The sequence below is a fragment of the Salmo salar genome, chromosome ssa05 (genome assembly GCF_905237065.1).
Source record: "Salmo salar chromosome ssa05, Ssal_v3.1, whole genome shotgun sequence".
NCBI classification, from domain to species: domain Eukaryota; kingdom Metazoa; phylum Chordata; class Actinopteri; order Salmoniformes; family Salmonidae; genus Salmo; species Salmo salar.
Genome location: NC_059446.1, coordinates 73,279,897 through 73,304,235, shown reverse-complemented (window position 1 = coordinate 73,304,235; position 24,339 = coordinate 73,279,897). Strand labels below are relative to the sequence as shown.

The window sequence follows — 24,339 nt, the reverse complement described above, 5'->3', positions numbered from 1 at the left end:
GAGTGCAGAAACAGAGAGAGGCCCTCCTGAGGAAAGGAGTGCAGGAACAGAGAGAGGCCCTCCTGAGGAAAGGAATGCAGGAACAGAGAGAGGCCCTCCAGAGGAAAGGAATGCAGAAACAGAGAGAGGCCCTCCTGAGGAAAGGAGTGCAGGAACAGAGAGAGGCCCTCCTGAGGAAAGGAATGCAGGAACAGAGAGAGGCCCTCCCGAGGAAAGGAGTGCAGGAACAGAGAGAGGCCCTCCTGAGGAAAGGAGTGCAGGAACAGAGAGAGGCCCTCCTGAGGAAAGGAGTGCAGGAACAGAGAGAGGCCCTCCTGAGGAAAGGAGTGCAGGAACAGAGGGAGGCCCTCCTGAGAGAAAGGAATGCAGAAACAGAGAGGCCCTCCTGAGGAAAGGAGTGCAGGAACAGAGAGAGGCCCTCCTGAGGAAAGGAATGCAGGAACAGAGAGAGGCCCTCCTGAGGAAAGGAATGCAGAAACAGAGAGAGGCCCTCCTGAGGAAAGGAGTGCAGGAACAGAGAGAGGCCCTCCTGAGGAAAGGAGTGCAGGAACAGAGAGAGGCCCTCCTGAGGAAAGGAGTGCAGGAACAGAGGGAGGCAGAGAAAGGGGTAGTAAAGCAAAAGGGGAGAGAGAGCGGAAGAGAGAGCGAGAGAGAGGAAGAGAGAGAATGTTCTTATAGTATAGCCTACAGTCTTCAGGTCCCACTGCAGCACGTGTCAACACTTCTGGCTGTGTCTGCTTCTTTCTTTCTTTCTCCCTCCTTCCCCCCTCCATCTCTCCTTCCCCCTTTCCATCTCTCCTTCCCCCTCTCCATCTCTCCTTCCCCCTACTGTATTGTCCCATTGTCTCAACTAGTCGTCTGTTGTAATTCACATTCCCTCATGACAGGCTCAAACACCCTCTCAACAGTCTAATTTATCAAACCTCCTGTTCCACAATGCACTGAGTAAGCCCTACGCAGCGTACTGAGTAAGCCCTTCGCAGCGCACTGAGTAAGCCCTACGCAGTGTACTGAGTAAGCCCTACGCAGCGCACTGAGTAAGCCCTACGCAGCGCACTGAGTAAGCCCTACGCAGTGTACTGAGTAAGCCCTACGCAGCGCACTGAGTAAGCCCTACGCAGCGCACTGAGTAAGCTCTACGCAGCGTACTGAGTAAGCCCTACGCAGCGTACTGAGTAAGCCCTACGCATTGTACTGAGTAAGCCCTACGCAGCGTACTGAGTAAGCCCTACGCAGCGCACTGAGTAAGCCCTACGCAGCGCACTGAGTAAGCCCGACGCAGCGCACTGAGTAAGCCCTACGCAGTGTACTGAGTAAGCTCTACGCAGCGTACTGAGTAAGCCCTACGCAGCGCACTGAGTAAGCTCTACGCAGCGTACTGAGTAAGCCCTACGCAGCGTACTGAGTAAGCTCTACGCAGCGTACTGAGTAAGCCCTATGGAGTGTACTGAGTAAGCCCTACGCAGCGTACTGAGTAAGCCCTACGCAGCGTACTGAGTAAGCCCTACGCAGCGTACTGAGTAAGCCCTACGCAGCGCACTGAGTAAGCCCTACGTAGCGCACTGAGTAAGCCCTACGCAGTGCACTGAGTAAGCCCTACGCAGCGCACTGAGTAAGCCCTATGCAGTGTACTGAGTAAGCCCTACGCAGCGTACTGAGTAAGCCCTATGCAGTGTACTGAGTAAGCCCTACGCAGCGTACTGAGTAAGCCCTACGCAGCGTACTGAGTAAGCCCTATGCAGTGTACTGAGTAAGCCCTACATCCCATTCCCTGTCAACTAGTTATGAACTATTACTCTCTCACTAGCAGGGTAACAAGGTAAACATGGTCTAGAATAATAAGGTCTGTTACTCTATTGTTTCACTTATCTCCTGCAGTGACTTAATCATGACTAATGATCTTACCAAGACATACAGGAGATAAAGGGTTTTATTCATTCATACAAGGAGGTACATACCTGACAATGGACTTCCATTACAATAGACTAAACAGCCAAATATACAGTATATGTATAATGTGTCAATATAAACCTAGTTATAAATTATATTCATCCTCTATGTTAGATTATTCCACAGCCTGTACAGAGGTCATGTTGCAGCCAGTACCATAGATCAGAAGTTAATCATGTTTAAAACAGCCATCCTATTGACTCATCAGTGAAGGTTAGCCCTGCTTCAGCCATTTGCTGCATGGAGCAGAACGATCAAGCAGCCAATACAGCGCCTCGATACACCGGATCAATAACCCCAGTCTGACCAATGGGATGGGCTCTATGGATCCACAGCACTCCCCTACCATTATATCCACTCTACTAGCCCTTTCCTGCAGTCAAATTACCTATAGGTCTCATAGGTGAAATGTAATTAATCATTTCATAATTGTTTTAACCTGCCAAAAATGTGATGTTTCTATGTCAAACAGTTCGTAATATTTCAGTCTACTTTGATGTATATAAAGTGTAATATTGGGATGCAAACTCAAGGATAGGGGGTTGGGTTATATAGTTACAGCTGGAGAAAGGGGTAGGACAGGGGTTGGGTTATATAGTTACAGCTGGAGAAAGGGGTAGGACAGGGGTTAGGGTTATATAGTTACAGCTGGAGAAAGGGGTAGGACAGGGGTTGGGTTATATAGTTACAGCTGGAGAAAGGGGTAGGACAGGGGGTTAGGGTTATATAGTTACAGCTGGAGAAAGGGGTAGGACAGGGGTTAGGGTTATATAGTTACAGCTGGAGAAAGGGGTAGGACAGGGGTTGGGTTATATAGTTACAGCTGGAGAAAGGGGAAGGACAGGGGTTGGGTTATATAGTTACAGCTGGAGAAAGGGGTAGGACAGGGGTTAGGGTTATATAGTTACAGCTGGAGAAAGGGGTAGGACAGGGGGTTGGGTTATATAGTTACAGCTGGAGAAAGGGGTAGGACAGGGGGTTAGGGTTATATAGTTACAGCTGGAGAAAGGGGTAGGACAGGGGTTAGGGTTATATAGTTACAGCTGGAGAAAGGGGTAGGACAGGGGGTTAGGGTTATATAGTTACAGCTGGAGAAAGGGGTAGGACAGGGCGTTGGGTTATATAGTTACAGCTGGAGAAAAGGGGTAGGACAGGGGTTAGGGTTATATAGTTACAGCTGGAGAAAGGGGTAGGACAGGGGTTAGGGTTATATAGTTACAGCTGGAGAAAGGGGTAGGACAGGGGTTGGGTTATATAGGTACAGCTGGAGAAAGGGGTAGGACAGGGGTTAGGGTTATATAGTTACAGCTGGAGAAAGGGGTAGGACAGGGGGTTGGGTTATATAGTTACAGCTGGAGAAAGGGGTAGGACAGGGGGTTAGGGTTATATAGTTACAGCTGGAGAAAGGAGTAGGACAGGGGTTGGGTTATATAGTTACAGCTGGAGAAAGGGGTAGGACAGGGGTTAGGGTTATATAGTTACAGCTGGAGAAAGGGGTAGGACAGGGGGTTGGGTTATATAGTTACAGCTGGAGAAAGGGGTAGGACAGGGGGTTGGGTTATATAGTTACAGCTGGAGAAAGGGGAAGGACAGGGGTTAGGGTTATATAGTTACAGCTGGAGAAAGGGGTAGGACAGGGGTTAGGGTTATATAGTTACAGCTGGAGAAAGGGGTAGGACAGGGGGTTGGGTTATATAGTTACAGCTGGAGAAAGGGGTAGGACAGGGGTTAGGGTTATATAGTTACAGCTGGAGAAAGGGGTAGGACAGGGGTTGGGTTATATAGTTACAGCTGGAGAAAGGAGTAGGACAGGGGGTTGGGTTATATAGTTACAGCTGGAGAAAGGGGTAGGACAGGGGTTAGGGTTATATAGTTATAGCTGGAGAAAGGGGTAGGACAGGGGTTAGGGTTATATAGTTACAGCTGGAGAAAGGGGTAGGACAGGGGTTGGGTTATATAGTTACAGCTGGAGAAAGGGGTAGGACGGGGTTAGGGTTATATAGTTACAGCTGGAGAAAGGGGTAGGACAGGGGTCAGGGTTATATAGTTACAGCTGGAGAAAGGGGTAGGACAGGGGGTTAGGGTTATATAGTTACAGCTGGAGAAAGGGGTAGGACAGGGGTTAGGGTTATATAGTTACAGCTGGAGAAAGGGGTAGGACAGGGGTTGGGTTATATAGTTACAGCTGGAGAAAGGGGTAGGACAGGGGTTAGGGTTATATAGTTACAGCTGGAGAAAGGGGTAGGACAGGGGTTAGGGTTATATAGTTACAGCTGGAGAAAGGGGTAAGACAGGGGTTAGGGTTATATAGTTACAGCTGGAGAAAGGGGTAGGACAGGGGGTTAGGGTTATATAGTTACAGCTGGAGAAAGGGGTAGGACAGGGGTTAGGGTTATATAGTTACAGCTGGAGAAAGGGGTAGGACAGGGGGTTAGGGTTATATAGTTACAGCTGGAGAAAGGGGTAGGACAGGGCGTTGGGTTATATAGTTACAGCTGGAGAAAGGGGTAGGACAGGGGTTAGGGTTATATAGTTACAGCTGGAGAAAGGGGTAGGACAGGGGTTAGGGTTATATAGTTACAGCTGGAGAAAGGGGTAGGACAGGGGGTTGGGTTATATAGGTACAGCTGGAGAAAGGGGTAGGACAGGGGTTAGGGTTATATAGTTACAGCTGGAGAAAGGGGTAGGACAGGGGGTTGGGTTATATAGTTACAGCTGGAGAAAGGGGTAGGACAGGGGGTTGGGTTATATAGTTACAGCTGGAGAAAGGGGAAGGACAGGGGTTAGGGTTATATAGTTACAGCTGGAGAAAGGGGTAGGACAGGGGTTAGGGTTATATAGTTACAGCTGGAGAAAGGGGTAGGACAGGGGGTTGGGTTATATAGTTACAGCTGGAGAAAGGGGTAGGACAGGGGTTAGGGTTATATAGTTACAGCTGGAGAAAGGGGTAGGACAGGGGGTTGGGTTATATAGTTACAGCTGGAGAAAGGAGTAGGACAGGGGGTTGGGTTATATAGTTACAGCTGGAGAAAGGGGTAGGACAGGGGTTAGGGTTATATAGTTACAGCTGGAGAAAGGGGTAGGACAGGGGTTAGGGTTATATAGTTACAGCTGGAGAAAGGGGTAGGACAGGGGGTTGGGTTATATAGTTACAGCTGGAGAAAGGGGTAGGACGGGGTTAGGGTTATATAGTTACAGCTGGAGAAAGGGGTAGGACAGGGGTCAGGGTTATATAGTTACAGCTGGAGAAAGGGGTAGGACAGGGGGTTAGGGTTATATAGTTACAGCTGGAGAAAGGGGTAGGACAGGGGTTAGGGTTATATAGTTACAGCTGGAGAAAGGGGTAGGACAGGGGTTGGGTTATATAGTTACAGCTGGAGAAAGGGGTAGGACAGGGGTTAGGGTTATATAGTTACAGCTGGAGAAAGGGGTAGGACAGGGGTTAGGGTTATATAGTTACAGCTGGAGAAAGGGGTAAGACAGGGGTTAGGGTTATATAGTTACAGCTGGAGAAAGGGGTAGGACAGGGGTTGGGTTATATAGTTACAGCTGGAGAAAGGGGTAGGACAGGGGTTAGGGTTATATAGTTACAGCTGGAGAAAGGGGTAGGACAGGGGTTAGGGTTATATAGTTACAGCTGGAGAAAGGGGTAAGACAGGGGTTAGGGTTATATAGTTACAGCTGGAGAAAGGGGTAGGACAGGGGGTTGGGTTATATAGTTACAGCTGGAGAAAGGAGTAGGACAGGGGTTAGGGTTATATAGTTACAGCTGGAGAAAGGGGTAGAACAGGGGTTGGGTTATATAGTTACAGCTGGAGAAAGGAGTAGGACAGGGGGTTGGGTTATATAGGTACAGCTGGAGAAAGGGGTAGGACAGGGGTTAGGGTTATATAGTTACAGCTGGAGAAAGGGGAAGGACAGGGGTTAGGGTTATATAGTTACAGCTGGAGAAAGGGGTAGAACAGGGGTTAGGGTTATATAGTTACAGCTGGAGAAAGGGGTAGAACAGGGTTATATAGTTACAGCTGGAGAAAGGGGTAGGACAGGGGGTTAGGGTTATATAGTTACAGCTGGAGAAAGGAGTAGGACAGGGGTTAGGGTTATATAGTTACAGCTGGAGAAAGGGGTAGGACAGGGGGTTAGGGTTATATAGTTACAGCTGGAGAAAGGAGTAGGACAGGGGTTAGGGTTATATAGTTACAGCTGGAGAAAGGGGTAGAACAGGGGTTGGGTTATATAGTTACAGCTGGAGAAAGGCGTAGGACCTGAGTGCTCTAAGTGCTGCTTCTGTGGACAGTGTAGCGTTATTGGTTAAATGTGTTTGTGGTGGACGGCCGTAAAAAAAAGGAACTGCTGCAGTGTAGTTACTGTCATGGAGGGGTTTAAGCAGGCAGGAACTGATGCAGTGTAGTTACTGTCATGGAGGGGTTTAAGCAGGCAGGAACTGATGCAGTGTAGTTACTGTCATGGAGGGGTTTAAGCAGGCAGGAACTGATGCAGTGTAGTTACTGTCATGGAGGGGTTTAAGCAGGCAGAAACTGATGCAGTGTAGTTACTGTCATGGAGGGGTTTAAGCAGGCAGGAACTGATGCAGTGTAGTTACTGTCATGGAGGGGTTTAAGCAGGCAGGAACTGATGCAGTGTAGTTACTGTCATGGAGGGGTTTAAGCAGGCAGGAACTGATGCAGTGTAGTTACTGTCATGGAGGGGTTTAAGCAGGCAGGAACTGATGCAGTGTAGTTACTGTCATGGAGGGGTTTAAGCAGGCAGAAACTGATGCAGTGTAGTTACTGTCATGGAGGGGTTTAAGCAGGCAGGAACTGATGCATCAGTATGAACGTGTGTGTGTTACTCGGGGGTGGAGTTAAGGCGGACAGTGCTATGAGGCATTGTGGAGGTGGAGGGGTCTGACATGGCCATAGTCTTCACTCCCATCTTCTTCAGAGAGCGCTCATCTGTGACGGACATAGAGCGCGAGTATGCCGGACGAGGGGCTGCTGCAGATGAGAAGGAGAGAGGCAGGGGGGATGAAGGGAACGAAGGGGGAAGAAGAAGTTTAGGGGTTAAATTATTCAAATACACATCCCTTCACAGTTCACACACCCCGAATAAAAATTCAAATACACTTTTTGTTTTCGAAAAGATGAATGGCATGAAATGTTTTTGTGTAAAATCTGCTAGGCTCCTGCAGTAGCATGTTCTGGCCTGTAGGTGGTCAGGACAGCGCAGCGAGCTGCGCAGAGAGAGTGAGCAATGACTGCAAATCCATTTCAGCCCCCTGTCTCGCATACCACACAAACATTCTACGGGCCATACTGTGGCTGCTGCCCTTGATATCATTCAGCAGCAATGCCGAACTTCTCATGACTCACCAGCAGGGGGCAGGGTGACCCCCCCCACACACACACACACACACACACACACACACAAACACACACGCACACGCACACACACACATACACACTTGGGCTGACATTTGCAGTAAGTGCTGCAATAGCTACCCAAACTCCTTGTTCCAGCCAAACGATATGCCCTACCCACGGACATTAGTTTCTTCTCTGCAATTAGTCTGGATCTGAGTGCCTACCCGACGATTTCTAGAACGCAAACATATTCTAACAGTTCTGATTGGTCCCAGAACACAGGTGGGTAAATCAGCGTTTAGAAAAATTGTCATTGGCTTTGATACTCTGATTGGTTAGAGACTATCCAATCGCTGATTACTTGTAATGAGGGCTGTTTTGTAAAACATCCCTCATTTAGACGTCACCCCAAACTAATTTCAATGATTGTAGTCTCAGACTGAAGTATGTAGCTAACATAGAGCAGAGGAAGAATTCAGTTTGAGTCTCCAGGCAATGTCTCTCCCTGTTGGGCTCCCTCTCCTCTGCTCTCACTGAGCTTCCTTTCTGTGAAATACCCATTTTGCTTCTTCGCTCTCTCTCTTACCTCTTGTTCTCTCAATGATCTTTCTGTCTTTCTCTCCACCTCTCCGTCTCTGCATGCTCTTCCCTTCTTCCCCTCTCTCACTTTTCACCCATTCTTGCGCTTTCTCCCTCCCCCCTACTTTCTCAAAGGTCCCCAATGCTCCCTCTTCTCCCCCTCTTCCATCCACCCATTCTTCCTTCTATCACTCTCTCCTTTCTCTCCACTTTACCTTCTCTCTCTCTCTTCCCACCCCCCCTTTTCTCCTCTCTCCCCTTCTCTATTAAAATATGATACAGAATAGTACAGTAGTAGACTATAGTAATTACTACAGCTGGGTGATATGGACCAAAATCCATATAGCGATAAATTGCCTGTATAGATACAATAATGATAAATAGAACGATAAGTTTCTAACATTAATGTGAACTGCACAGTTTTTATTATTATCCTTTAAAATACTAGTTGTGGTTGAAGCCATCAATGATCTAATTAACAATCACTTCACATTTCTCTAGAGTACTTATCATAATGAATGATATCAGCAAAATGCCTTGGATAAGTGACCGGTGTCGATCATTTTCCGTTTATCATCCCAGCTCTAATAATTACCTGTGTTGTTGTTCTGGGTTGATTTGAGTTTGCTGTTGGTCTGTTCCTGTATCTGTCGCTCATACTCTCTCACATCCTCCAAACTCATCCCTGTAGGGAAAAGCACAGTCGGATGAGATTATAATACATTATTATATCTATGTAACATGTGTGTCATAATGCATTATAACATGTACATCATAATGCATTATAAGCATGTCCGAACAAAAACATACACCAACAGTCAACAGCACATTGAAAAGCATTAATTACGATGTAGTATAATGCATTATAACCATGTCCTATTATTATCATCATGTCCTATATGTTACAGAGCATTAAAACCATGTCCTATTATAATAATGTCCTGTATGTTATAAGGCATTATACCCATGTTCTATTATATTTTTTTTATTTCACCTTTATTTAACCAGGTAGGCTAGTTGAGATCAAGTTCTCATTTACAACTGTGACCTGGCCAAGAATAAAGCAAAGCAGTTCGACACATACAACAGAGTTACACATGGAATAAACAAACATGTAGTCAATAATAATACAGTAGAAAAAAGGCTATATACAGTGTGTGCAAATGAGGTAAGATAAGGGAGGTAAGGCAATAAATAGGCCATGGTGGCGAAGTAATTACAATATACCAATTAAACACTGTAGTGATTGATGTGCAGAAGATGAATGTGCAAGTAGAGATACTGGGGTGCAAAGGAGCAAGATAAATAAATAAATACAGTATTTACAGTGGGCTATACTCGGTGGGCTATACTCGGCCTTGTCTCAGGATGGTAAGTTGGTGGTTGGAGATATCCCTCCAGTGGTGTGGGGGCTGTGCTTTGGCAAAGTGGGTAGGGTTATATCCTGCCTGTTTGGCCCTGTCCGGGGGTTTCATCGGATGGGGCCACAGTGTCTCCTGACCCCTCCTGTCTCAGCCTCCAGTATTTATGCTGCAGTAGTTTATGTGTCGGGGGGCTAGGGTCAGTCTGTTACATCTGGTGTATTTCTCTTGTCTTATCCGGTGTCCTGTGTGAATTGAAATATGCTCTCTCTAATTCTCCCTTTCTTTCTTTCTCTCTCTCAGAGGACCTGAGCCCTAGGACCATGCCTCAGGACTACCTGGCATGATGACTCCTTGCTGTCCTCAGTCCACCTGGCCGTGCTGCTGATCCAGTTTCAACTGTTCTGCCTGCGGCTATGGAACCCTGACCTGTTCACCGGACGTGCTACCTGTCCCAGACCTGCTGTCCCAGACCTGCTGGAACCCTGACCTGTTCACCGGACGTGCTACCTGTCCCAGACCTGCTGTTTTCAACTCTCTAGAGACAGCAGGAGCGGTAGAGATACTCTCAAAGATCGGCTATGAAAAAAAGCCAACTGACACGTACTCTTGAGTTGCTGACTTGTTGCACCCTCGACAACTACTATGATTATTATTATTATTTGACCATGCTCGTCATTTATGAACATTTGAACATCTTGGCCATGTGCTGTTATAATCTCCACCCGGCACAGCCAGAAGAGGACTGGCCACCCCTCATAGCCTGGTTCCTCTCTAGGTTTCTTCCTTGGTTTTGGCCTTTCTAGAGAGTTTTTCCTAGCCACCGTGCTTCTACACCTGCATTGCTTGCTGTTTGGGGTTTTAGGCTGGGTTTCTGTACAGCACTTTGAGATATCAGCTGATGTAAGAAGGGCTATATAAATACATTTGATTTGATTTGAGTATGGGGATGAGGTAGGTGGATGGGCTATGTACAGGTGCAGTGATCTGTGAGCTGCTCTGACAGCTGGTGCTTAAAGCTAGTGAGGGAGATATGAGTCTCCAGCTTCAGTGATTTTTGCAGTTCGTTCCAGTCATTGGCAGCAGAGAACTGGAAGGAAAGGCGGCTAAAGGAGGAATTGGCTTTGGGGGTGACTAGTGAGATATTGTCACGTTCGTGTGGAGAGACGGACCAAGGTGCAGCGTGATTAAAGTTCCACATCTTTTAATAAAGCGAAACTTCCAAACAAAACAAGAAACAAACAACGAACCGTGACATCAGTTTTGCTACATGCACTAACTCAAAACAACATCCCACAAAGCAGGTGGGAACAGGGAACCCTTAAGTATGATCCAATTAGAGACAACGAACATCAGCTGCCTCTAATTGGGAATCATACCAGAGCACCAACATAGAAATATATAACCTAGAACACCCCCTAGTCACGCCCTGACCTACTACATAGAGAACCAGGGGCTCTCTATGGTCAGGGCGTGACAGTACCCCCCCCCAAGGTGCGGACTCCGGCCGCAAAACCTGAAACCAACTGGGGAGGGTAGGGGGGTGATTAGTGTCGGTGGCGGCTTCGATGCAGGTCGTAGCCCCCGCCCAGACCCCGGATCCGGCCATGGCGCCAGGCTGAACGCCGTGCCTGGACTGGGCATCGGCGCAAAGGAGAGCTCCGGCCATTGAGCTGGGTTGGACGCCGTGCCTGGACTGGGCACCGGCGCAGAGGAAGGCTCCGGCCTTGGAGCGGGATTGGATGCCGTGCCTGGACTGGGCACCGGCGCAAAGGAGGGCTCCGGTCATGGAGCTGGACTGGACACCGTACCTGGACACCGGCACAGAGGAAGGCTCCCACCATGTAGCTGGACTGGACGCCGTGCCTGGACTGGACACCGGCGCAGAGGAAGGCTCCCGCCATGGAGCTGGACTGGACGCCGTGCCTGGACTGGGCACTGGCGCAGAAGAAGGCTCCCGCCATGGAGCAAGACTGGACGCCGTGCCTGGACTGGGCACCGGCGCAGAGGAAGGCTCCTGCCCTGGAGCGGGACTGGACGCCGTGCCTGGACGTTCCGGACTGTGGACCGTCGCAGCAGGTTCCGGACTGTCGACCGTCGCACTTCAGGGCGAGTGCGTGGAGCAGGCGCAGGATGTACCGGACTGGGGAGGCGCACTGGATGCCTGATGCGTGGAGCCGGCACAGGTGGTACCGGACTGGTGACCCGCACTTCAGGGCGAGTGCAGGGAGCAGGCACAGGACGCACCGGACTGGGGATGCGCACTGGGGGCCTGGTGCAAGGAGCCGGCACAGGTGGTACCGGACTGGTGACACGCACTTCAAGGCGAGTGCAAGGATGAGACACAGGACGCACCGGACTGGGGAGGCTCACTGGAGGCCAGAAGCGTGGAGCCGGCCCAAGTTGCACCAGACTGCTAACCGGATCCTCTGGTCGGATGTTGAGCAGAACACACTTGCACAATATCTCTCTCTCTCTCCCAACTTCCCCATTGCCTCCCTGACAGTCTCTGGCTCTTCAGGGCGAGTGCAGGGAGCAGGCACAGGATCTACCGGGCCGGGGAGGCGCACTTCAGGGCGAGTGCGAGGAGGAGACACAGGACGCACCGGACTGGGGAGGCGCACTGGAGGCCAGATGCGTGGAGCCGGCCCAGGTTTCACCGGACTGATGACATGCTCCTCCAAACGCCTGCGTTGCCGCATACTCCTAGCTAACTCCATTCTCCGGTATCCTTCCTCACGCTGTTCCATCGACTCCCAGGCGGGCTTTGGCACTCTCCTTGGGTCAACCGACCACTTCTCTATCTCCTCCCAGACAGTCTCTGGCTCTTCCCTCTGCTCAGCCACCAGCTCCATGTGCCCCCCCAAAATTAAATCTTGGGGTTTCTGTGGCCGCGGTCCCCGGCGTCATCGCTGTCCTTCCTGCATCCTCTGTGACTCCTGCCAAGGAAGGGTCTCGTGTCCTCCCATGATCTCCTCCCAGGTCCAACTTATTTTCCCCATCGTTGCACACCGCTTGGTCCTTTGTTGGTAGGATATTCTGTCACGTTCGTGTGGAGAGACGGACCAAGGTGCAGCGTGATTAAAGTTCCACATCTTTTAATAAAGCGAAACTTCCAAACAAAACAAGAAACAAACAACGAACCGTGACATCAGTTGTGCTACATGCACTAACTCAAAACAACATCCCACAAAGCAGGTGGGAACAGGGAACCCTTAAGTATGATCCCCAATTAGAGACAACGAACATCAGCTGCCTCTAATTGGGAACCATACCAAGAGCACCAACATAGAAATATATTACCTAGAACACCCCCTAGTCATGCCCTGACCTACTACACCATAGAGAACCAAGGGCTCTCTATGGTCAGGGCGTGACAGATATACCTGCTGGAGGGCGTGCTACGGGTGGGTGCTGCTATGGTGACCAGTGAGCTGAGATAAGGCGGGGCTTTATCTTGCAGAGACTTGTAGATGACCTGGACCCAGTGGGTTTGGCGATGAGTATGAAGCGAGAGCCAGCCAACGAGAGCGCACAGGTCGCAATGGTGGGTAGTATATGGGGCTTTGGTGACAAAACGGATGGCACTGTGATAGACTGCATCCAATTTGCTGAGTAGAGTGTTGGAGGCTATTTTGTAAATGACATCGTCGAAGTCGAGGATCGGTAGGATGGTCAGTTTTACGAGGGTATGTTTGGCAGCATGAGTGAAGGATGCTTTGTTGAGAAATAGGAAGCTGATTCTAGATTGGAGATGCTTAATGTGAGTCTGGAAGGAGAGTTTACAGCCTAACAAGACACCTAGGTATTTGTAGTTATCCACATATTCTAAGTCAGAACCGTCCAGAGTAGTGATGCTGGACGGGTGGGCAGCGATCGATTGAAGAGCATGCATTTAGTTTTACGTGCATTTAAGAGCAGTTGGAGGCAAATAATCATGTCCTATATGTTATAAGGCATTATAACCATGTTCTATAATATAAAGCATTATACCCATGTTCTATTATAATCATGTCCTATTATAATAATATCTTATATGATATGAAGCATTATAACCTTGTTCTATAATATAAAGCATTATAACCATGTCCTATGTATCATCATCATCATCATGTCCTATTATCATGTGTTCTATATCATATGTTATAGAGCATTATAAACATGTCCTATTATCATGTCCTATATGTTAGAGCATTAAAACCATGGTGCTATTATAATCATGTTCTATATGTTAAAGCATTATAACCATGGTCCTATTATAATCATGTTCTATATGTTAAAGCATTATAACCATGGTCCTATTATAATCATGTTCTATATGTTAAAGCATTATAACCATGGTTCTATTATAATCATGTTCTATATGTTAAAGCATTATAACCATGGTCCTATTATAATCATGTTCTATATGTTATGAAGCATTACAACCATGTCCTATGTGTTTTAAGGCATTATAATCATGTCCATTATGTTATAAAGCATTATAACCATGTCCTACTATAATCATGTCCTATATGTTATAAAACATTATAACTATGTCCTATTATAAACATGTTCTTTCTGTATGTTATGAAGCATTATAACCATGCCCTATGTTAGAAATCATTATACCACGTCATATTATAAACATGTTCTATATGTTATGAAGCATTATAGCCATGCCCTATTATAATCATGTCCTATACTTTAATGCATTACAAACATGTTCTATAATATAATGCATTATAAACATGTTCTATAATATAATGCATTACAACCATGTCCTATTATAATCATGCGCTATATGTTATAAGGCATTATAACCATGTCCTCTACTGACCGTGCCATTCGTCTGTCCAGGCCACAGCCTGTCTGTGTCCCACCAGTAGGATGTCCTGGATGTTCTGCCAGATCATACACATAAGAGAAAATATATTTCTTACATCAAAGAAACACATCCAAAGGTGTTCAGCAGGTGCTGCTGGAGATCAGTGTATATGTTGAGCAAAAAGAAAAGATTCCCCACACGCAATCTATGCTGTCAAATGTGTTTCCTTAAACAACATTTTGACCCTTAGGTCTTTATCAGGTACTCAACCTGATGCATGATGGTAAATGTAGTTTCCTCTCACCCTGTGTATGAAGTCCTCAGTCTTGCCCTGGAAGCCGTAGACTTCGAAACTGCACTGCACCCTCTTATAGGAGCACATGATGGGGGTGCTGTCCTTACGCCACCCTTCCACCAGGGGGCCTCGGCTCGTCTTCTCAGACACCCAGCGACTCAGGTCCTACAGAGATAAAGTACACATTACCTGCTGACTGAGCTAAATCGCTGGCCGGTGTGTAGAGGGGGAGGGTGAGTGTGTGGGAGTGTGTGCAGGCCTGTGTGAGCAGGCTGTTGCTCAATACCTCACATATAATCTCTGAATGATTCAACATGATAGGCATCTGTGGCCCAAGATGCATAGACTATACACGCGTCTGTGTATTTATGTTTGTGTTTATCTACAGTACGTCTTCCTCTGTCTCTGCGTGAGATAGTGTGTGTGTGTGTGTGTGTGTGTTTTCAGCTATGTGTCTTGCTGATTGACCTTTGTTTCTGAAGTTACTGCAACTGGGGAAGTCAGGAGGAGGAAATGTGTGTGTACAAGCTAGTACCTCTGTCTCCTTGTAGTGTTTGTCAGGGATGGGGTCAATGAGGATATCCAGGTGGCTCACGCTCTCTGCAGGGGTGGGCCTGTCTCCAAATACCTGCAACGGAGCAGAGATGGAAGTCACCCGAAATAGACTGACACACACACACTGGAGCCAGGGACTAGTAGATGAGGAAATAGACTGACACACACACACTGGAGCCAGGGACTAGTAGATGAGGAAATAGACTGACACACACACACTGGAGCCAGGGACTAGTAGATGAGGAAATAGACTGACACACACACACACACACACTGGAGCCAGGGACTAGATGAGGAAATAGACTGAACACACACACACTGGAGCCAGGGACTAGTAGATGAGGAAATAGACTGACACACACACACTGGAGCCAGGGACTAGTAGATGAGGAAATAGACTGACACACACACACTGGAGCCAGGGACTAGTAGATGAGGAAATTGACTGACACACACACACTGGAGCCATGGACTAGTAGATGAGGAAATAGACTGACACACACACACTGGAGCCAGGGACTAGTAGATGAGGAAATAGACTGACACACACACACTGGAGCCAGGGACTAGTAGATGAGGAAATAGACTGACACACACACACACTGGAGCCAGGGACTAGTAGATGAGGAAATAGACTGACACACACACACTGGAGCCAGGGACTAGTAGATGAGGAAATAGACGTAATAGTGATGTCACACAATGTGTCACCCATCATAATACTCCACCCTCAGGCTTTGAGCAAATCATTCCACTACAGCAAAACACCACACACAGACAGACAGACAGACAGACAGACAGACAGACAGACAGACAGACAGACAGACAGACAGACAGACAGACAGAGACAGACAGACAGACAGACAGACAGACAGACAGACAGACAGACAGACAGACAGACAGACAGACAGACAGACAGAGAGAGAGCCATGGAGATTAGGGGAGAGAGAAAGAGGTGGAGAGAAGGGGTAAGGGAGAGAGAGAGAGAGGGAGCACACTAAATCACAGAGAAAGAGAGAGACAAGCAGAGAGGGAGCAGGCGAGGATGGACGAGCAGGGGTGAAAGAGGAGAGAGAGAACAAGACACTTATCAAAGAAAGAGAGATAAAAGTCACTGTTCTTTCTGTTCTGTTCTGTCCCCTTGTCTTGACAGAAAGTGAAAGAGAGAGTAATGTCTCTTTTGAAGATGTTCATTCCTCTGCTGGTATTTAACAAAGAGAAGAGCAGGGAGACAAACCCACAGCCAGCTGTGTTTCAGATCCTATTATGCCGTGTATCTTGTGTTTAAGAACCTGTTCTCTCATATAAGGTATCTATTGTCCATCTGTCTGTCTGACTGTTGACACTTGTCATAGTTCCCATTTTTCCATGTCAAAAGCATTGTTTTACCTCCTCCTTTAAACCTGCTGATATTCCTCTGTTTGGTTGTGCTTTTGGGCTCTTTAGATGTCTTCTATGCTGTTGTGTGTTGTAATAGAGGTGTATGTATGGGTGTGGTGTGTGTGTGGGAGCATGTGTGCATTAATGTGTGTGTGCGCGTGTGTTTCTGCTAAAATGAACACATGTAACCTGTAGCTGGGAGAAGGCTGAAACAAGCTTCGCCACATTTCTGGATACACATACTAACAGCCAACAGCCAGATGAGTTCAGTCTTGTTCCCAGGTTTCTATCCCAAAATGACAGGGGCACGCTGTAGGGACAAACCAGCTCAGAATTGTGTTTGTGTGTCAGAATTCCGTGACAAGGCCAGAAAAGGTGGTGAAACAAGCCTGTAATACAAGCATGTACTCTTCTTTCTCCCTCTCACACAAATACAGTGGATGGCTAATAGTGCCGCGTGCATTCTGGGCTTTGCTTGTTTCCCTTATAATGGCCACATCAATTTGATGAGTATTCTCCTTACACTGCAGAGAAGATAAACATTTCCCTCCCTCCCTCCCTTCAGTCTCTCACCCCCCTTCTCTCTCTCCCTCTCCCACCCTTCCTTCAGTCTCTCACCCCCCTTCACTCTCTCCCTCTCCCACCCTTCTTTCAGTCTCTCACCCCCCCTTCTCTCTCTCCTTCAGTCATACTCACATTATTGTTGTCACCATTGTTGTTCTCAAACCTGGTCTCAATACGGATGCTGAACTTGGGAAGGAAGGAGACCTACAGTAGATGAAGGATGGATGCGAATGGAGAGAAGGAGGGAGAGAGAGAGAAGGAGAAGGATGGAGAGACGGAGGGAGAGGAGTAGACAGATGAGGTTATGTACACAGACATTTGGAGAGGGATGAGCTCTACTGCATGCCTCATGCAAATTATGTGTGAATACTTACTGAGTACTCTGTAGCACACACCACAGAAGTTCCATACGGATAGAGAGGAACATCATTAGTGACACACCACACACACACATATTTCAAAACATGTGGAACGAAAGATGATTAAAGTAAATCGGGTCTAGATAAGGCAGATTGTGTGCAGACAAGGAGACCGTTGATTTAACCCTATAGGAAGAACAGGTTGGTAGCAGGTGAAACGGCTGTGTTTGTGGTGGATAGAATAGTGTTGTCAGACCTGTGATGGTGTAAGGGTAGAAGTTCCAGGCCTTCTCTGTCACATAGAAGACCCTGGGGACAAACACACTCACCCAGGATGGCAGTTTACTGTCAGAGAGAGAGACAGACAGAGGGGAGGAATGTACTGTTATCGTCGCTGAGGTATGTGTGCGGTATGATCTAGGGCTAGGCCATTGGGGTGGGTGTGGGATAGTAGGTGTGTGTGTGTCTTACTGCTGGTATCATTTCTTGGTTGAGCAGTGCTAGGAGTGTGTGAGGTACAGTGGGTGTGTGTATGTGAGGTACAGCTACACCATCGAGAGCATCCTGACAGGTTGCATCACCGCCTGGTATGGCAACTTCTCGGCATCTGACCTTAAGGCACTACAGAGGGTAGTGCGTACGGCCCAGTACATCACTGGGGCCAAGCTTCCTGCCACCCAGGACCTATATAATAATCGGTGTCAGAGGAATGCCCATTAAATTGTCAGAGACTCCAGTCTCCCTAGTCATAGACTGTTCTCTCTGCTACCGCACAGCAAGCGGTACCGCAGCGCCAAGTCTAGGACCAAAAGGCTCCTTAACAGCTTCTACCCCCAAGCCATAAGACTGCTGAACAGTTAATCAAATGGCCACCGGACTATTACATTGACCCCCCCCCCGCCCCCATTTGTTTTGTACACTGCTGCTACACACTGTTTATTATCTATGGATAGTCACTTCACCCCTACCTCCATGTACAAAATCACCTCTAACCTGTACCCCCGCACACTGACTCGGTACCGGTACCCCCTGTATATAGCCTCGTTATTGTTATGTTATTGTGTTACTTTAGTTTATTATTAAAAAATGTCTAAACACTTCTTGAACAGCACTGTTGATTAAGGGTTTGGAAGTAAGCATTTCATTGTAAGGTCTACACCTGTTGTATTCGGCGCATGTGACAAAGTTTGATTTGAGGTACAGTGTTAATGTGGGTGTGTTACCTATTGAGGTAGATGCGTTTCTCTGTGAGCTGTCCCAGGCCGTGTTGGGGATGTGTGTCTGGTTGGTTCCTCACCACCTCCACTCCCTCCCCTCCTCCGCTCTGCTCATTACTGTGTTTACTGATCATGTACAGCTGCCCAATCTTATACTGGGAGGGGGGGGGAGAGAGAGAGAGAGTCAATTCACACAGTCCTGTCAATACCACATCCTTCTTCCTTCTTCCAATTAATGTAGATCGTACACATTAAATATGTACTTACATAGCAGTCAGTTAATTCATCATAAAACCGGACGCTTTTATGGACTGCTCACGGTGAGCTTTTCTTGGGAACATAGGTCAGCTCACCCTCCTCCAAACCCCTAACCTTATCCATTAGGAAATCAATTAACAACTAACCTTAGATCAGTGAAAAGGCTGACTTCTTCCTGTGTGTGCCCTGACCATTAGCTTGGTGTGGAAACGTCAGTCACCTGTATACTGAATGGATTAAAATAAATGCATTTCTGCCTTTTGTTTTTTGAGAGCTGACTCAAATGTTCTGCCTCAGATGTTCTGTCTCAAATGTGTCATTTTGGAAGTTTTCCTTGGTATTCCTGTTATTTGGGCTCCCGAGTGGCACAGCGGTCTAGGGCACTGCATCTCAGTGCAAGAGGCATCACTGCAGTCCCTGGTTCGAATCCAGGCTGCATTACTGTACATCCGGCTGTGATTGGGAGTCCCATAGGGCGGCCTACCCCGGGTTTTTCCGGGGTAGGCCATCATTGTCAATAAGAACCTCTTAACTGACTTTCTAGTTAAATAAAGGTTAAATGTAAAAAAATGTAGATTTTAAAATGTATTTAAAATATTTTTGCAATTGTTGTCAAGCACCCCTCCTTTCCTTTGTTGAAGCATGGAACCCCACCTGAACTCTGACCTTAGACCAGTAGTATCTAGCTGTTACTTGCCCAAGTCCTTAAGGCAGTGATAAGACTTGGGTTGGGAAACCCAGAACCAGTGATTGACAGTGTTTACCTAGTCCTGTCCTATAGAGATGTTAAGATCACTGAATGTCTATCTATGTCTCTGTTCTGGCCATTCTCTATGTGAATGGATATCTATGTCTCTGTTCTGGTCATTCTCTATGTGAATGGATATCAATGTCTCTGGTCTGGCCACTCTATGTGAATGTGTCACCCACCCTTTGACTAACAACACAAACCCACACAGCGTTATGTTTCTCTTTGACTTCAGATCACTGTGACAGTTTTGTGGTTAATGTGTTGTACTGATGATGACTGAAACACACAGTGCAGTAAGACAGCAACTATATTATGTGAATATGTGCCCCACCCTTTGACTAAAAACGAAACACACACACATACCTGTCTTAATTTGTCCCCCAGCTTTTGACTAAATATGAAACACACGTACCTGTGTCTTAATCCGCCAACCTACTAGTACAACCAGCTACACTCCCCTCAGAATTAGAAGGTGTGTGTGTGTGTGTGTGTGTGTGTGTGTGTGTGTGTGTTTGTGTGTGTGCAGATATTGCATAAACAGTGCTATGGTTTGAATGTGGAACTATAAGCTGATCCCGCTAAAGCTGCATAGGAATCTTAATGCGCTTCCCCCATCAGACCGTGAGAGTCAGAGTTCCACACGTGGAATGGATCTCACCTTAGGATTTGGTTCTGTGTGATTTTACAGAGACTATTTTCAGATAGATACACACAAGCCACTGATCCAGGGGTTTTTCTGCAAAGAAAAGTCTTGGGCGGGCCTCCTAAGTGTTTTTTCGGGCTGCCTATGTCCAAACAGTTAAAAAATATATAATAAAATAATAAGGATGGAAAAACGTTGTCAGTGTAAACTTAAATGATTAAAACCAGATATAAAGTATGTAGAAAAGATAACAGACCTACAGCTGAAGTCTGAAGTTTACATACACCTTAGCCAAATACATTTCAACTTAGTTTTTCACAATTCCTGACATTTAATCCTAGTAAAAATTCCCTGTCTTAGGTCAGTTAGGATCACCACTTTATTTTATGAATGTGAAATGTCAGAATAATAGTAGAGAGAATGATTTATTTCAGCTTTTATTTCTTTCATCATATTCCCAGTGGGTCAGAAGTTTACATGCAATCAATTAGTATTTGGTAGCGTTGCATTTAAATTGTTTAACTTGGGTCAAACGTTTAGGGTAGCTGTCCACAAGCTTCCCACAATATGTTGGGTGAATTTTGGCCCATTACTCCTGACAGAGCTGGTGTAACTGAGTCAGGTTTGTAGGCCTCCTTGCTCGCACTGGCTTTTTCAGATCTGCCCACAAATTTTCTATGGGATTGAGGTCAGGGCTTTGTGATGGCCACTCCAATACCTTGACTTTGTTGTCCTTAAGCCATTTTGCCACAACTTTGGAAGTATGCTTGGGGTCATTGTCCATTTGGAAGACCCATTTGCGACCAAGCTTTAACTTCCTGACTTTTGTCTTGATGTTGCTTCAATATATCCAATTTTCCTCCACATGATGCCATCTATTTTGTGAAGTGCACCAGTCCCTCCTGCAGCAAAGCACCCCCACAACATGATGCTGCCACCCGCGTGCTTCACGGTTGGGATGGTGTTCTGCGGCTTTGAAGCGTCTCCCTTTTTCCTCCAAACATAACGATGGTCATTATGGCCAAACAGTTCTATTTTTGTTTCATCAGACCAGAGGACATTTCTCCAAAAAGTAGGATCTTTGTCCCCATGTGCAGTTGCAAACCGTAGTCTGGCTTTTTTATGGCTGTTTTGGAGCAGTGGCTTCTTCCTTGCTGAGCGGCCTTTCAGGTTATGTCGATATAGGACTCATTTTACTGTGGATATAAATACTTTTGTACCTGTTTCCTCCAGCATCTTCACAAGGTCCTTTGCTGTTGTTCTGGGATTGATTTGCACTTTTCGCACCAAAGTACGTTCATCTCTAGGAGACAGAATGCGTCTCCTTCCTGAGCGGTATGACGGCTGTGTGGTCCCATGGTGTTTATACTTGTATGCTATTGTTTGTACAGATGAACACGGTACCTTCAGGCGTTTGGAAATTGCTCCCAAGGATGAACCAGACTTGTGGAGGTCTATAAAAATATATATATTTTGATTTTCCCATGAAGTCAAGCAAAGAGGCAATGAGTTTGAAGGTAGGCCTTGAAATACACCCACTGGTACACCTCCAGTTGACTCAAATTATGTCAATTCAGAAGCTTCTAAAGCCATGACATCATTTTCTGGAATTTCCCAAGCTGTTTAAAGGCACAGTCAACTTAGTGTATGTAAACTTCTGACCCACTGGAATTGTGATACAGTGAATTATAAGTGAAATAATCTGTATGTAAACAATTGTTGTAAAAATTACTTGTGTCATGCACAAAGTAGATGTCCTAACTGACTTGCCAAAACTGTAGTTTGTTAACAAGAAATTTGTGGAGTGGTTGAAAAATGAGTTTTAATGACTCCAACCTGAGTGCATGTAAACTTCCAACTTCAATTGTATATATTTTTATACGATTATCTTTAAGGACCAACAGTCACCAACATGAGAGAGAGAAATAAGTTGAGGGACAGTGTCTGACAGACCAATAAACCTGCACATGTCCTCTACTGTATGATCATTGTTATTGTTGAATGTATGGTTATTCTGACCCTTGGTTATTGTTGTTACTGTTGTCCCGTTGACAATATTTGATTCTCATTTTTATTTATTTTTATATTGTAAATATCCAAAATAAGCTTTGGCAATATGTATATTGTTACGTCATGCCAATAAAGCGAATTGAATTGAATTGAATTGAAAATTGAAAGTCTGTGATAATCTAAAATTCCAAAAATTATACATTCAGGAGTGTTTTTGTCATGGCATGGGGCCTCCATTGACTTTGTTATAATTTTTGAGTCACTCACATAGCATAAGCCATGGCAACATGTTTAGAATGGCAGGAAAATAGCTTTAAAACTGCACATTTTTCTCTTAGTCTCAACAGGAAGGCCTCAAACATTTTAGGTCGGCCAACGCACCATTGGCCAGGCCCACCACCTAAGCCCCATTTTGATCCATAAAAACCCTGTGATCCCTCTAGCTAAAGCTTCTACAAACACTAAAACATTAGAGCTTAAAGTTAGCTTAAAGTTCGCTCTAAAGTTTGTCACGTTTCCAGACCACAGAAGTGGTCTAACAACCGACCAAAGTTGGTTTTAGAGTGAAGTATCAATGGAAGTTTCCGTCACGACATGTTGTAATAATAACCAACTACATAACACAGATAGCTTAGACAGATAGCTCAGACTTAAACACTATGACAGGGAGAACTGCTTTGTTCTGGTGGTTGGAGGGAATGAGGACCTTCCCTTTGAAGGTACTCTAGAGCACCTTCCCCCTAAACCCTCGTCCACCCACCACTTCTTACTCCCTGGCGGAATCTGTCCTTTGTTTTTAACTTCCAGGCAAAATGCCTTCGTTGAAGTTTGTAAGCCTCAACCAGTCCAACTTGTTGTGAGGTTAAAAATAAAATTTTAAATAAAAAAAAGAGAGAGAGAGCGAGAGAGAGAAACAGCTGAGGTTAGGTACATGCAGAACCATACAGAGTGCCAGCCACATGAACAACACTACTCTACTACAGGATGCCTGTGCGTAATGTTGTTACAGATGTAGGATCTTAATTTGAGCCAGAATGCTACAACAGGAAAATAATCCTGCAACAACAGGAAATCTGAATTATTATATGGATTATAATGAATGGACATTTTTGTCGGGGGTGATACATTTATCGTAAACTAAACCCTTAAATCCACGCCAAGCTGTCCTGCAACAGGGTGATCATTTGAAGATTCTACATCTGTATTCTAGCAACATTTTCAAGATCACATTAAAATCTGTCACCTTATTTTAACAACAGTGGTATACAGTACACACACAGTCAATCACACAAGCACGAACACACACACACAGAGACCACGAAAACACAGACCCCCGACACACACATGTTCACAGACAAACACACACATCCAGTGTACACACACTTACCTCTTCCACAGTTAGTGGCATGCATATTCTATACTCCTTCAACAACATGGTTCAATCGTGTAGTGAACGTCTGTCTGTCTTTGCTTGTCCTAACTCTCCTGTTGCATAGTAAGTGTGCTTAAGGAATTACAGTGCACAGCACCTACTTCGGACTGCAGTGACCTCCTTTCTCTCTCTTTCTCACCCTTTATTTTGCTGTCAGTGCTTCATTGAAGTCCAGTCCACTCTGTCAATGTGTATCTATTTGTTTTTTTCTTTTTTCCCCTCGCTCTCTCCTTTTTGTTTATCTCCTGATTAATATCCTCACTCCCTCTGTCAACATTCAACTGTTGTCCTTCCCTTTCTCTCTACCCATGGTTCCCCCTCTCCCTATCCCCCTGGTTTTCCCCTATGCCTCTCTCTTTCTCCGTTGCCCTTATTGTTTACTCTTTCTTTGTTCTCCACTTTTCTTTGTTCTTTCTTCTCCTCCAGTGAGCAACAGGTAATTAACTTGTGAAGTAAGACTGAAACCTTCTCAACTCCATAATCCACACTATCGTACCTGTCCTGCTATTCTCTCTCTCTCTCCTGTCTCTCTTACTTTCGTTCTCTGGACTGCTCTCACGTGTAACCTTGCTCTCTGCTCGGCACTCCTCCCTCTTCCCTTCGCCGCCCTCCCCTGCTTTCAGTTCCTCACAAATTCCTTCGCTTGTGCCTTCTCCCCCTCCCTGTCTCGCCCTCCACATCTTCTCACGCCCACCTTACTTTACCTTTGTACCGGTTTCTGCTCTCTCTCACACAGCCAAAGTTGACAGCTCTCAGCTGATATGAATGGCTAGCACTGAGCAGTAGTCAAGTGGTGGGTTGGATTAAATATTAGC

General features: G+C 46.2%; 1 protein-coding gene across 2 annotated transcripts; it reads right to left on the bottom strand.

Moving 5' to 3' along the window:
- Window positions 1-6,082: 6,082 nt before the first annotated feature.
- On the bottom strand, window positions 6,083-24,123 carry pitpnc1b (phosphatidylinositol transfer protein cytoplasmic 1b). 2 transcript variants are annotated; one of them, XM_045718793.1, is made up of 10 exons: window positions 23,480-24,123; window positions 18,437-18,585; window positions 17,470-17,558; window positions 17,229-17,236; window positions 16,987-17,058; window positions 14,891-14,983; window positions 14,365-14,520; window positions 14,073-14,136; window positions 8,488-8,577; window positions 6,083-6,944 (listed from the first exon to the last, which is right to left on the bottom strand). In XM_045718793.1, the coding sequence occupies exons 1-10, from the start codon at window positions 23,525-23,527 to the stop codon at window positions 6,799-6,801; spliced, it is 915 nt and encodes a 304-aa protein (XP_045574749.1). In that variant the 5' UTR covers window positions 23,528-24,123; the 3' UTR covers window positions 6,083-6,798. The 2 variants fall into 2 exon arrangements, with proteins under 2 accessions (XP_045574749.1, XP_014057194.1); XM_014201719.2 differs by having other exon boundaries at window positions 6,083-6,947; window positions 23,480-24,119.
- Window positions 24,124-24,339: the final 216 nt, after the last annotated feature.